The sequence below is a fragment of the Mustelus asterias genome, chromosome X (assembly GCF_964213995.1).
Source record: "Mustelus asterias chromosome X, sMusAst1.hap1.1, whole genome shotgun sequence".
In the NCBI taxonomy this organism is placed as follows: domain Eukaryota; kingdom Metazoa; phylum Chordata; class Chondrichthyes; order Carcharhiniformes; family Triakidae; genus Mustelus; species Mustelus asterias.
This window is the reverse complement of record NC_135834.1, coordinates 5,488,352-5,503,603: the sequence shown is the minus strand read 5'-3', so window position 1 is coordinate 5,503,603 and position 15,252 is coordinate 5,488,352. Positions and strand designations below refer to the sequence as shown.

Genomic DNA, 15,252 nt, shown 5'->3' with positions numbered 1-15,252 from the left:
CCAGGTCTCTGCTACAGGGATCAATGTAAACCTACTCAGTTGGTGTTACCTAAATCTGCTATGCAACACTGCTTGTTTTTCTTGACCAGAATATTTCGGCTTTTCAGATCCCGGTGAGCGATGGCTGCTTTTCCTGGCGTTCCGATGATTTCTGCGTGTAAGTGGACAAGGCCGCTGATGATGGACAGTGCGAGTTTCAGGCAGCCCTCGGTGTCCACCGTGTTACACTGCAGGTAGTCGTACAGGGAGCCGTTCTCGTGGTAGCGTGTAATGAGCCAGAGTTGGGTACTTGAGTTGCGAGACGTCATGTCGGAGGCGATGAAACCTGGAGAGGGAGGAGAAGGAGGCAAGGTCGACTGGTTAGAACCGATCAGGGCGTGAAGCGAACATCCTAAACATAGAAACCAGAAGCAGGAGGAGGCCATTCGGCCCTTCGAGCCTGCTCCGCCATTCATCACCATCATGGCCGATCATCCAATTCAATATTCAATTCACCAAAGATCCTTAGGCAGCACCTTCCAAACCCACTTCCATCTAGAAGGACAAGGGCAGCAGATACCTGGGAACACCCCCACCTGCAAGTTCCCCTCCGAGCCACTCACCATCCTGACTTGGAAATATATCACCGTTCCTTCAATATCGCTGGCTCAAAATCCTGGAATTCCCTCCCTAACGGCATTGTGGGTCAACCCACAGCACGTGGACTGCAGCGATTCAAGAAGGCACGGTGGCACAGCGGTTAGCACTGCTGCCTCACAGTGTCAGGGACCCGGATTCGATTCCCGGCTCGAGTCACTGTCTGTGTGGAGTCTGCACGTTCTCCCCGTGTCTGCGTGGGTTTCCTCCGGGTGCTCCGGTTTCCTCCCACACTCCAAAGACGTGCGGGTTAGGGGAATTGACCATGCTAAATTGCCTCTTTGTGGCAGGGGGACTAGCTAGGGTAAATACATGGGGTTATGGGGTTATGGCCTGGGTGGGATTGGGGTTGGTGCAGATTCGATGGGCTGAATGGCCTCCTTCTGTAGGGATTCTCTGATTCTCTTTTCTGATCAAAGCAGCTCACCACTATCTTCTCAAGGGCAACTAGGGATGGGCAATAAATGCTGGCCCAGCCAGCGACGCCCATGTCCCACCAATGAATAATAATAATATCCTGATTCCCCTCTTCCCCCTCATATCCCTTGATCCCTTTAGCCCCCAAGAGCTCTATCTAATTTCTTCTTGAAATCACACAATATTGCCCATCGCTCTTCAATAATTCCTGCTCGATCATGTGGCCTGGGCACAAGAATATTCAGAACAGGAGGCCAGTCAAGCTCCTCAGACATGTTCCCTCACTTAATTTCCCTCATCAACATGGCTGCTCTGTATCTGAGTTCCATTAACCCTCCTTAGCTCCATATCCATTTTCAAGTTTGCTGACGACACCACCGTAGTGGGTCGGATCTCAAACAATGACGAGACAGAGTACAGGAATGAGATAGAGAATCTGGTGAGCTGGTGCGGCAACAATAATCTCTCCCTCAATGTCAACAAAATGAAGGAGATTGTCATCGACTTCAGGAAGCGTAAAGGAGAACATGCCCCTGTCTATATCAACGGGGATGAAGTAGAAATGGTCGAGAGCTTCAGGTTTCTAGGTGTCCAGATCACCAACAACCTGTCCTGGTCCCTCCACACCGACGCTATAGTTAAGAAAGTCCACCAACGCCTCTACTTTCTCAGAAGGCTAAGGAAATTTGGCATGTCCAATAACACTCTCACCAACTTTTACAGATGCACCATAGAAAGCATTCTTTCTGGTTGTATCACAGCTTGGTATGGCTCCTGCTCTGCCCAAGACTGCAAAAAGCCACAAAGGGTTGTGAATGCAGCCCAGTCCATCACGCAAACCAGCCTCCCATCCATTGACTCTGTCTACACTTCCCGCTGCCTCAGAAAAGCAGCCGGCATAATTAAGGACCCCACGCACCCCGGACATTCTCTCTTCCAACTTCTTCCATCAGGAAATAGATATAAAAGTCTGAGGTCACGTACCGACCGACTCAAGAACAGCTTCTTCCCTGCTGCCATCAGACTTCTGAATGGACCTATCTTATATTAAGCTGATCTTTCTCTACACCCTAGCTATGACTGTAACACTATATTCTGCACCCTCTCCTTTCCTTCTCCCCTATGTACTCTACGAACGGTATGCTTTGTCTGTATAGCACGCAAGAAACAATACTTTTCACTGTATCCCAATACATGTGACAATAATAAATCAAATCAAATATTAAGCTGATCTTTCTCTGCACCCTATCTGTGACTGTCACACTATATTTTTAGATTCCAGAGATGAGGGGTTTGCCGTATGAAGAGAGATTGAACAGTTTAGGACGACACTCTCTGGAATTTAGAAGAATGAGGGGAGATCAAATTGAGGTTTACAAGATGATAAAAGGTGTGGATAAAGTAGACGTGGAGCGGATGCTTCCTCTTGTGGGACATTCCAGGACGAGAGGTCTCAGGATAAGGGGCAACAAATTTAAAACAGAGTTGAGGAGAAACTACTTCTCCCAAAGGGTTGTGAATCTGTGGAATTCGCTGCCCCAAAGTGCGGTGGGTGCTGGGACAGTGAGTAAATATAAGGAGGAGTTAGACAGATTTTTAATGGGTTGAAGGGTTATGGGGAGAAGGCAGGAAAATGGGGATGAGGAGCATATCAGCCATGGCGGAGCTGACTCGATGGGCTGAATGGCCTAATTCTGCTCCTATATCTTATGAACTGATGAACTTCTGCACTCTCTCCTTTCCTTCTCCCCTATGTACTCTACGAACGGTATGCTTTGTCTGTATAGCGCGCAAGAAACAATACTTTTCACTGTATCCCAATACATGTGACAATAATAAATCAAATCAAATATTCAGCTGATCTTTCTCTACACCCTATCTGTAACTGTAACACTACATTCTGCACCCTCTCCTTTCCTTCTCCCCTATGTACTCTATGAACGGTATGCTTTGTCTGTATGGCGCGGAAGAAACACCACTTTTCACTGTATCCCAATACATGTGACAATAGTAAATGAATCAATCAATATCCTTCAATAATCTTATCCAATTCTGAACAGGCCTTAGCCTTGAAGATTTCAGTTGAGCGAATGGGTAGATGGTATTAAGGAGTTCGCTGTAACAGTTCACACCTTCAGGAACAGAGGGAGAAAATGAGGGACAAATAAGTGAATGAATTGGACATCTAACGTGGGAGGGATTTGATTCTTTGCCAAGGACATATTGAAGGGCCTACCTGGATGGGCTTAAAGGGCACAGTGCAGCGATTGTGATACAATGATGGGAAAATCATGCTGGATCTCTTCAGGCCTCCATTAACCACACCCTGCGGAAATTCCGTTGCACTTACCTAGGATGTTATCGTGCCTCAGTAAGACTGTGTTGTAGATCTCCGTCTCCCGAAACCAGGACTGCTCGTCTCTTGAGGAGAAGATCTTGATGGCCACATTTTCCCCCTGCCACACACCTCTCCACACTTCCCCGTACCGCCCTTTCCCTAGGCAAGGCAAAATAGAATTAGAACAAGGGCACCTCCAGTGGTCCAATTCCCTCTTTGATATGGAATGGGGCCAGACGGAGCAGAAGATGAAAGGTAAAAACTTTTATCAGCTGGTCTGCGCTGAAACAGAGTCACTTGATTTTAACTGAGGTTTGCTGTTGAGGTCGGACATTTCATAGAATCCCGACGGTGCAGGGAGGAGGCCATTCGGCCCACTGAGTCTGCACTGACTCTCCGACAGAGCATCTTACCCAGGCCCTATCCCCGTAACCCCACACACTTACCCTGCTAATTCCCCCACCTTTGGACACTAAGGGGCAAATTAGCATGGCCAATCCACCTAACCTACACATCTTTGGACACTAAGGGACAATTTAGCATGGCCAATCCACCTAACCTGCACATCTTTGGACACTAAGGGACAATTTAGCATGGCCAATCCACCTAACCTACACATCTTTGGACACTAAGGGATAATTTAGCATGGCCAATCCACCTAACCTGCACATCTTTGGACACTAAGGGGCAATTTAGCATGACCAATCCACCTAACCTGCACATCTTTGGACACTAAGGGACAATTTAGCATGGCCAATCCACCTAACCTGCACATCTTTGGACTGTGGGAGGAAACCGGAACACCCAGAGGAAACCCACGCAGAAACAGGGAGAACGTGCAGACTCCACACAGACAGTGACCCAAGGCTGAAATTGAACCTGGGTCCCTGGTGTTGTGAGGCAGCAGTGCTAACCCATTGTGCCACTCTGTGGCCAAAGTGCACCTGACCTTCAAGGAGGGGAAGAAAATAGGCAAAGGCTGCCCGACAGGATGGGGGCTTGGCGGTGATGCCCTCCACAGGCGAAGAGTCTTCTGACAGCTCTCATTCTCGCACATAGAATGGCAACATAGTGAGGAGAAAAGTTGCAAATTAAAATAAAGGGAATCATTGGGAGAGAGGGTAATGGGGTGGGGTGGATGAAGGATTGTCCAGTTGGAAATATTTGTCATTTGGACATTGGAACACAGGTTCAAACCTAAGTGATGGAGGAAAGTTTCTCCTCTCCATAAGACCATAAGACATTGGAGCAAAATTAGGCCACTCGGCCCATCGAGTCTGCTCCGCCATTCAATCATGGCTGATATTTTTCTCATCCCCATTCTCCTGCCTTTTCCCCATAACCCCTGATCCCCTTATTAATTAAGAACCTATCTATCTCTGTCTTAAAGACACTCAATGACCCGGCCTCCACACCCTTCTGCGGCAAAGAACAAAGAACAAAGAACAATACAGCACAGGAACAGGCCCTTCGGCCCTCCAAGCCCGCGCCGCTCCCCGGTCCAGGATTGAATCCTGAATCCAGGATCCCCGCCCAATTTTCCAGCCTATCTACATACCAATATCCTATCCATCGAGCTGTCCCTCACAGCTACGATGCTTTGTTCATCACAACCTATTAACCACTCTCTGGCTGAAGAAATTCCTCCTCATCTCTGTTTCAAAGGATCATCCCTTTAGCCTGAGGTTGTGCCCTCTGGTTCTAGTTTTTCCTACTCGTGGAAACATCCTCTCCACGTCCGCTCTATCCAGGCCTCGCAGTATCCTGTAAGTTTCAATAAGATTCCCCCCTCATCCTTCTAAACTCCAACGAGTACAGACCCAGAATCCTCAACTGTTCCTCATACGACAAGCTCTTCATTCCAGGGATCATTCTTGTGAACCTCCTCTGGATCCTTTCCAAGGCCAGCACATCTTTCCTTAGATATGGAGCCCAAAACTGCTCACAATACTCCAAATGGGGTACTTGTATTCTAGCCCTCTCGACATGAATGCCAACATTGCATTTGCCTTCCTAACTGCCGACTGAACCTGCACGTTAACCTAAAGAGAATCTTGAACAATGACTCCCAAGTCCCTTTGTGTTTCTGATTTCCTAAGCATTTTTCCATTTTGTAAATAGTCTATGCCTCCATTCCTCCTTCCAAAGTGCATAACCTCACACTTTTCCACATTGTATTCCAGCTGCCACTTCTTTGCCCACTCTCCTAACCTGTCCCAGTCCTTCTGCAGCCCCCCTGCTTCCTCAATACTACCTGTCCCTCTACATATCTTTGTATCATCTGCAAACTTAGCAACAGTGCCTTCAGTTCCTTCCTCCAAATCGTTAATGTATATTGTGAAAAGTTGTGGTCCCAGCACCACTAATTACTCTCTCTTCCTGGCAAGGGAAAGATCAAAGTACTACATTTTCACACATGTCCAACAGCAAGGAAACAAAGGACTGACACTCTTGGGGCCCATTAGTGCACTTTACCCAGCGGATCTCTCTCAGTGAAGCCGGTGCCAAGTGAAGTGAGTTTGATCATCTCTGTCCGGATGCCAATGCGTATGAGCTCATGGTTTCAAAACTTCAGAATTTTGTCCGGAATTCTGTGGAACTGGGTAATGTCACGGTGTCAGAAAGTCAGAATAGAGAGGGGGCAGGAAGGGCGGGTATTATTTTTTCGATATGAGTGACCAGGAACATAGTGGCAGTTAATAATATAATAATAAGGGCGGCACTGTGGCACAGTGGTTAGCATTGGTGCCTCACAGTGCCAGGGTTCAATTCCTGGCTTGGGTCACTGTCTGTGCGGAGTCTGCACGTTCTCCCAGTGTCTGCGTGGGTTTCCTCCGGGTGCTCCGGTTTCCTCCCACAGTCCAATAGATGTGTAGGTTAGGTGGATTGGCCATGCTAAATTGTCCCTTCGTGTCCAAAGATCTGTAGGTTAAGTGTATAGGCCATGTAAAATTGGCCCTTGGTGTCCAAAGATCTGTAGGTTAGGCCTCTTTTAGGGAAAGATGTGATGGTTAGGTGGATTGGCCGTGCTAAATTGCCCCTTAGTGTCCAAAGATCTGTAGGTTAGGCCTCTTTTGGGGAAAGATGTGAAGGTTAGGTGGATTGGCCGTGCTAAATTGCCCCTTAGTGTCCAAAGATGTGTAGGTTAGATGGATTGGCCATGCTAAATTGCCCCTTAGTGTCCAATGATGTGTAGGTTGGGTGGATTGGCCATGCTAAATTGCCCCTCAGTGTCCAAAGCAAGAATCTACTGATGACCATGAAACCATTGTCAGAAAAACCCATCTGGTTCACTAATGTCCTTTAGGGAAGGAAATCTGCCACCCTTACCCGGTCTGGCCGACATGTGACTCCAGAGCCACGGCAATGTGGTTGACTCTCAACTGCCCTCGGGCAACTAGGGATGGGCAATAGATGCTGGCCCAACCAGCGATGTGTGGGTTAGGTGGATTGGCCCTGCTAAATTGCCCCTTAGAGTCTGGGAGATGAGCAGGCTAAATATGTGGGGTTATGGGGATAGGGCCTGGGTGGGGCTGTTGTTAGTGCAGGCTCGATGGGCTGAATGGCCTCCTTCTGCACTGTAGGGATTCTATGATTCTATGATATATTGTCAGTTGTGGGAGCTTGCTGTGTACACCTTGCCGGCTACATTTTGTACACCAGGCTACTTAAGGACTGGAAAGCAGTCTGAGGTTGTGGAAGGTGCTATATAGATGCAAGTAATTTTTCCCCCCCCCTTTACAGCACAAGATGAGGCCATTTGGCCCACCGAAGCTTTGCTAGCTTTTGGCAAGAGCAATCCAAATGGTGACACGGTCTCTCGACAGTCCTGAATCGTTCTGTATTTCAAATGTTTATCCAAACCCTCCTCCCCTCACACACCAATTGGATTAACAGAGGCAACATGAAGCAGGTTTGCAATTGAAGTGTTCTATTCCATCCATTCAATCCTGGAAGAAGATCGTTCGTAACAAAGATGTACTCAGTGGTTTGTACTGACCTACACATTCGACCAGTGTGATTTGCCGTGCTACTGTCCTCTGGACAAGGAAAGGGAGGCCAGATCCACTGCCAGAGGTGCAGGAGTGATCAAACATGTCCTGAAATGAGTAACAGAAAGAAGCCTTTGTTATTTTCATTCAGGATTTTAACATTGGGAACTCACAAATACTTTACTGCACGCTACCTGGGTGCAAGTGTAGGCTTTTAAATTCTTGCTGATAGCTGGGAGTGAGGACAGTACTACTTGTAAGTACAGTGCCCACTGTCTACTCTTGTGGGTGGTTAGCACTGCTGCCTCACAACGCCAGGGACCCGGGTTCGATTCCCGGCTTGGGTCACTGTCTGTGCGGAGTCTGCACGTTCTCCCCGTGTCTGCGTGGGTTTCCTCCGGGCGCACCGGTTTCCTCCCACAGTCCGAAGGATGTGTAGGTTAGGTGGATTGGCCGTGCTAAATTGTCCCTTAGTGTCTAAAGATCATAGAAATCATAGAAACCCTACAGTACAGAAAGGGGCCATTCGGCCCATCGAGTCTGCACCAACCACAATCCCACCCAGACCCTACCCCCATATCCCTACAGATTTACCCACTAATCCCTCTAACCTACGCATCTCAGGACACTAAGTGGCAATTTTAGTATGGCCAATCAACCTAACCCGCACATCTTTGGACTGTGGGAGAAAACCGGAGCACCCGGAGGAAACCCACACAGACACGGGGAGAATGTCCACACAGACAGTGACCCGAGCCGGGAATCGAACCCAGGCCCCTGGAGCTGTGAAGCAGCAGTGCTAACCACTGTGCTACCGTGCCGCCACTATGCGACACTATAGTTAAGAAAGCCCCACCAATGCCTCTACTTTCTCAGGAGGCTAAGGAAATTTGGCATGTCCGCTCTGACTCTCACCAACTTTTACAGATGCACCATAGAAAGCATTCTTTCTGGTTGTATCACAGCTTGGTATGGGCTCCTGCTCTGCCCAAGACCGCAAGGAACTACAAAGGGTTGTGAATGTAGCCCAATCCATCACGCAAACCAGCCTCCCATCCATTGACTCTGTCTACACTTCCCGCTGCCTCGGAAAAGCAACCAGCAAAATTGAGGACCCCCATGCACCCCGGACATTCTCTCTTCCACCTTCTTCCGTTGAGAAAAGGATACAAAAGTCTGAGGTCACGTACCAACCGACTCAAGAACAGCTTCTTCCCTGCTGCCATCAGACTTTTGAATGAACCTACCTCGCACTAAGTTGATCTTTCTCTACACCCTAGCTATGACTGTAACACTACATTCTGCACCCTCTCCTTTCCTTCTCCCCTATGTACTCTATGAACGGTATGCTTTGTCTGTATAGCGCACAAGAAACAATACTTTTCACTGTATCCCAATACATGTGGCAAAAATAAATCAAATCAAATATTAAGTTGATCTTTCTCTACACCCTAGCTATGACTGTAACACGACATTTTGCAATCTCTCCTTGCCTTCTCTATGAACGGTATGCTTTGTCTGTATAGCACGCAAGAAACAATACTTTTCACTGTATCCCAATACATGTGACAATAATAAATCAAATCAAAATCAAAAGGAAAACTTACGGTGAGAGTGTTGTCTCCAAGCTCAGTTACTCTCAACATCTCTGCCTTGCTCTGTTCTTCATTCTTACTGAGAGGTGGGACTATTTGGTATCTGCAGAACTTCTGGTAGAGCAGCAGCAGCAAGACTGCTAGGACACTGAGCACCACGGTTGGGACCACCATCGCAACCACGGTCCTGACATTATCGGCTAGACGCTGAGGAACTGAGGAAACAACAATTGTAGGAGGTTATGAGCGATAGGGACCAGGTCAGAGGGATATTATGAACTTAGCCTGGACCCCAACTTTTTTGATTTTGACATTATGGTGAGCATAAGGTGTTTCACTCCAGGTATGATTCCAATGACGCACTAGGAAGCTTTTATCAAAACAAACTTTTATTTAATCACACTTATTTAAAATATAACATAAAGAACTGGCATAACTTTTACCAATTGAAATACTTAAACATGAGAAGGTATCATTCTTAACAGCGAGCGATTTCTATAGTTCCAATTTAAGCAATATCCCCATAGATGTAACATTCTCTTCAGAATCAGTTCGCAAAAACACACAGGCTTACGTGAGTTGCTGGACTTTTAGCATCTCTGGGCCAAGATACAGGGATGTATGTTGGCCTTCATAGCGAGAGGATTCAAGTATAGGAATAGGGATGTTTTACTGCAATTGGTGAGGCCACACCTGGAGTATTGTGTGCAGTTTTGGTGTCCTTATCTGAGGAAGGATGTCCTTGCTATAGAGGGAGCGCAGCGAAGGTTTACCAGGCTGATTCCTGGGATGGCAGGTCTGTCATATGAGGAGAGACTAAGTCGGTTAGGATTATATTCACTGGAGTTTAGAAAAGTGAGAGGGGATCTCATAGAAACTTATAAAATTCTAACAGGGTTAGACAGGGTAGATTCAGAAAGAATGTTCCCGATGGTGGGGGAATCCAGAACTAGGGGGTCATAGTTTGAGGATAAGGGGTAAACCTTTTAGGACTGAGGTGAGGAGAAATTTCTTCACCCAGAGGGTGGTGAATGTGTGAAATTCACTCCCACAGAAAGTAGTTGAGGCCAAAACGTTGTGTGATTTCAAGAAGAAATTAGATATCGCTCTTGGGGCTAAAGGGATATGGGGCGGGGGGAAGGGTGGATCAGGATATTAAATTGGACGATCAGCCATGATCGTAATGAATGGCGGAGCAGGATCGAAGGGCCGAATGGCCTCCTCCTGCTTCTAGTTTCTCTGTTTCTGACGCCCATACAGCAGTCTCCAGAGAGAGATGAAACTATCTTTGAACAGCAGAACTCCAGAGAAAATGCAAAAGTTACTGCGATGTCCAAATTAAACCATTAACTGCTAGCTTGTGTTCTCTGTGTAAGCCTAGCTCCACCCAGTGACATGACTTCTCAATCCATCCAATCAAGTCCTACTCTGAAAAACCCCAAGGGAAAAAGCACAATAGCTCAGATTAAAACAAACATTCTAGTAATTGACCGCTTGAGCGCAGTACCTCACACATTTATAGCCATGCCCCCAGAAGGCAGTGCTGCCTCCATGAAAAGATGGGAAGGCCTTTGTGAGTGACAAGAACAGAAACTCCAAGGTACATTATGAAGTTAACCTATTTTGAATTTGCCAGTACGGCGAGCTGTTCCATTCCAGGTGAGATTTTATTGACCCACTGGAAGCTTTTAATCAAACAAACTTTCAAATTAACCAAAAGGAATTAGCATAACTTTTACCAATCAAAATACTTAAACATGACAAAGTATGATTCTTTACAGCTGTCTATCTCTATAGTTCCAATTTAAGCAATATCCCCCATAGAAATATACTCTTCTTCAGATCAGCACAAAAACAGATATGCGCACATGGGCGCTACATTTCCAGCCTTTTAACCCCTCTGGACAGATACAGAAATACACGGGTCGTCTGACTCCCATACAGCAGCCTCCAGAGAAAGGGACTTATTTCCTGGCAGACTCCAGTCTCCAAATCCAGAGAGAAAACAAGAGGCACTTCTCTCTAACAACCCCAGGCAGCAGGTGACTTGATTTCTCTGTGTGAGCCTAGTCCCGCCCAGTCACGTGATTTATCCTGTCAATCAACCTAATCAAACCCTACTCTGAAAAACCCCAGGGGAAGACACTAAAATAACAGCACTGCCATACCCCAGATTAAAACAAACATTCCAGCAATTAAGATCAATTATGCTGCTGCAGTAACAACCGGGGCTGATGGTTATAGGCAAAGCAGCACCGAAAAGTAGAACTGACTGCAAAAACAAATCCTGCACAAGAAACATGACACAAATACATTTCTTAAAGGCACAGTATCGTCACATGATCAAGAAGAGGAAACCATTATCATCTTCAGACTTCAGGGGTAATAAACTTACCTCACAGTACTGGAGTAGGAGGAGACCATTGAGCCCCATGAGACTATTCTACAATGCAATAAGATTATGGATAATCTGGACCATAACTCTGCCTTGGTATTGTAATCCTGAGAATATTGTCTGCCATAATCTACCAGCCTCAGTGTTCAAATTTTCAATTAACCCCAGCCTAATGAGCATTCTTGGGCGCTGAGGGAGAGAGTTCCAGATTTCTGCTCCCTTTGTGTGAAGAATTGCTTCTGGACATCACGCCCTTATTCGTCAAATCTGCAAAAGCCTGGCTCTGATTTTAAGGTTATGTTTAAGTTTAAGTTTTAAGTTTAATTTTATTTACTAGCGTTACAAGTGGGCTTACGTTAACACGGCAATGAAGTTATTGTGAAAATCCCCAAGTCGCCACTTCCCGCACCTGTTCGGTTTTTGATTTGATTTGATATGATTTGATTTATTATTGTCACATGTATTGGGATACAGTGAAAAGTATTGTTTCTCACGCACTATACAGACAAAGCATAATGTTCATAGAGTACATAGGGGAGAAGGAAAGGAGAGGGGGCAGAATGTAGTGTTACAGTTACAGATAGGGTGTAGAGAAAGATCAGCTTAATATTTGATTTGATTTATTATTGTCACATGTATTGGGATACAGTGAAAAGTATTGTTTCTTGCGCGCTATACAGACAAAGCATATCATTCATAGAGAAGGAAAGGAGAGAGTGCAGAATGTAGTGTTACAGTCATAGCTAGGGTGTAGAGAAAGATCAGCTTAATATTTGATATGTTATTGTCACGTGTTGGGATACAGTGAAAAGTATTGTTTCTTGCGCACTGTACAGACAAAGCATACCGTTCATAGAGTACACAGGGGAGAAGGAAAGGAGAGGGTGCAGAATATAGTGTTACAGTCACAGATCGGTTGTAGAGAAAGATCAACTTAATATTTGATTTATTATTGTAACAAGTTATTGTAACATTGGGAGAGAGTGAAAAGTATTGTTTCTTGTGCACTCTACAGGCAAAGCATACCGTTCATAGAGTACATAGGGGAGAAGGAAAGGAGAGGGTGCAGAATATAGTTACAGTTACAGCTAGAGTGTCGAGAAAGATCAGCTTAATATATGGTAGGTCCATTCAAAAGTCTGACAGCAGCAGGGAAGAAGCTATTCTTGAGTCGGTTGGTACGTGACCTCAGACTTTCGTATCTTTTTCCTGACGGAAGAAGGTGGAAGAGAGAATGTCCAGGGTGCGTGGGGTCCTTGATTATGCTGGCTGCTTTTCCCGAGGCAGCGGGAAGTGTAGACAGAGTCAATGGATGGGAGGCTGTTTTGCGTGATGGATTGGGCTACGTTCAGGTACATGAGGGAGAATTTAGCATGCCCCCTGTTCTGGAACCCACCACCCCAACCAAAGCAACTAGTTTCTGTTTATCTAGTCCATTAAATCCTCTAGCCAACTTAAACATGTGGATCAGATCACCGCTTAATCTTGGCTTAACATAAATTACCAGCAGATCAGAGTGATGGATAACAATGAGATCCCTTGCATTGGTCACACTGAGAAATTTTCAATCTCTGAAGCTATTGGCTTGGCTGATATCAGTTTCCTCAAGAACTATAAACTATAAATGGTTATAAAGTCAGCGACAATTCGACCATCAAGTCAAGGCTTTCAGACAATCAGCATCCCTCAGGCAACAGAAGTGACCTTGAACGAGCAACATTCTCAATTGTGGGCTGCATAGTGGCACAGTGGTTAGCACTGCTGCCTCACAGCGCCAGAGACCCGGGTTCGATTCCCAGCTTGGGTCACTGTCTGTGCGGAGTTTGCACATTCTCCCTGTGACTGCGTGGGTTTCCTCCCACAGTCCAAAGATGTGTAGGTTAAGTGGATTAGCAATGATAAATTGCCCCGAAGTGTCTAAAGGTGTGCAGGTTAGGTGGATTGGCCATGCTACATTGCCCCTTAGTGTCCAAAGATGTGCAGGTTAGGTGGATTGGCTATGCTAAATTACCCCTTAGTGTCCAAAGATGTTTAGGTTGGGTGGATTGGCTATGCTAAATTGCCCCTTAGTGTACAAAGATTGAGTCATAGTTTCAGAGAGGTTTACAGCATGGAAACAGGCCCTTCGGCCCAACTTGTCCATGCTGCCCTTTTTTTTAAAAACCCCTAAGCTAATCCCAATTGCCCGCATTTGGCCCATATCCTTCTATGCCCATTTTACCCATGTAACTGTCTAAATGCTTTTTAAAAGACAAAATTGTACCCGCCTCTACTACTACCTCTGGCAGCTTGTTGCAGACACTCATCACCCTCTGTGTGAAAAAATTGCCCCTCTGGACACTTTTGTATCTCTCCCCACTCAACTTAAACAAAGAACAAAGAACAATACAGCACAGGAACAGGCCCTTCGGCCCTCCAAGCCTGCGCAGCTCATGTGCCCACCAGACCATTCTTTTGTATCCCTCTATTCCCAGTTTGTTCATGTGGCTATCTAGATAAGTCTTAAACGATCCCAGCGTGTCCGCCTCAATCACCTTGCTTGGCAGTGCATTCCAGGCCCCCACCACCCTCTGTGTAAAATACGTCCCCCTGACATCTGTGTTGAACCTTGCCCCCCTCACCTTGAACCCGTGACCCCTTGTGTTCGTCACCTCCGAACTGGGAAAAAGCTTCCCACTGTTCACCCTATCTATGCCCTTCATAATTTTATACACCTCTATTAGGTCGCCCCTCATCCTCCGTCTTTCGAGGGAGAACAACTCCAGTTTACCCAATCTCTCCTCATAGCTAAGACCCTCCATACCAGGCAACATCCTGGTAAACCTTCTCTGTACTCTCTCTGAAGCCTCCGCGTCCTTCTGGTAGTGTGGCGACCAGAACTGGACGCAGTATTCCAAATGTGGCCTAACCATCGTTCCATACAGCTGCAACATCATATGCCAACTTTTATATTCTATGCCCCGTCCAATAAAGGCAAGCATGCCATATGCCTTCTTCACCACCCTCTCCATCTGTGCTGCCACCTTTAAGGATTTGTGGACTTGTATACCCAGATCCCTCTGTGTGTCTATACTCCTGATGGTTCTGCCATTTATTGTATAGCTCCCCCTTACCTACCGAAATGCATCACTTCGCATTTATCTGGATTAAATTCCATCTGCCATTTCTCTGCCCAATGTTCCAGCCTATCTATATCCTGCTGTATTCTCTGACAATGTTCATCACTATCCGCAACTCCAGCAATCTTTGTGTCGTCTGCAAACTTACTGATCACACCAGTTACATCTTCCTCCAAATCATTTATATATATCACAAAGAGTAGAGGTCCCAGTACAGAGCCCTGCGGAACACCACTAGTCACAGACCTTCAACCGGAAAAAGACCCCTCCACTGCTATCCTCTGTCTTCTATGGTTAAGCCAGTTCTCCACCCATCTAGCTAGCTCACCTTTTATCCCGTGAGATTTAACCTTTTGCACCAGCCTGCCATGAGGGACCTTGTCAAACCTATGCCCTCCAGTTTTAGACTCCCTGACCTTTGGGAAAAGATATTGACTATCTAGCTGATCTATGCCCCTCATTATTTTATAGACCTCTATAAGATCACCCCTCAGCCTCCTACGCTCCAGAGAAAAAAGTCCCAGTCTATCCAGCCTCTCTTTATAACTCAAACCATCAAGTCCCGGTAGCATCCTAGTAAATCTTTTCTGCACTCTTTCTAGTTTAATAATATCCTTTCTATAATAGGGTGACCAGAACTGTACACAGTATTCCAAGTGTGGCCTTACCAATGTCTTGTACAACTTCAACAAGACGTCCCAACTCCTGTCTTCAATGTTCTGACCAATGAAACCAAGCATGCCGAATGCTTTTTTCCATC

The 15,252-nt window shown here is 46.1% G+C and overlaps 2 protein-coding genes across 6 annotated transcripts in view; both read right to left on the bottom strand.

Moving 5' to 3' along the window:
* The window catches only part of LOC144481893 (Golgi reassembly-stacking protein 2-like), a 739,438-nt gene that overhangs the window by 202,922 nt on the left and 521,264 nt on the right, over positions 1-15,252 (bottom strand). The window lies entirely within an intron of this gene.
* The window catches only part of LOC144481885 (activin receptor type-1-like), a 125,852-nt gene that overhangs the window by 41,012 nt on the left and 69,588 nt on the right, over positions 1-15,252 (bottom strand). For all 5 annotated transcript variants that reach the window (XM_078201041.1, XM_078201040.1, XM_078201039.1 and 2 more), the window contains 4 exons: positions 8,991-9,193; positions 7,392-7,491; positions 3,404-3,550; positions 50-325 (listed from right to left, as the gene is read on the bottom strand). In XM_078201041.1, the coding sequence (XP_078057167.1) occupies positions 50-325; positions 3,404-3,550; positions 7,392-7,491; positions 8,991-9,193 (726 nt within the window). The remainder of the gene's footprint in view (positions 1-49; positions 326-3,403; positions 3,551-7,391; positions 7,492-8,990; positions 9,194-15,252) is intronic.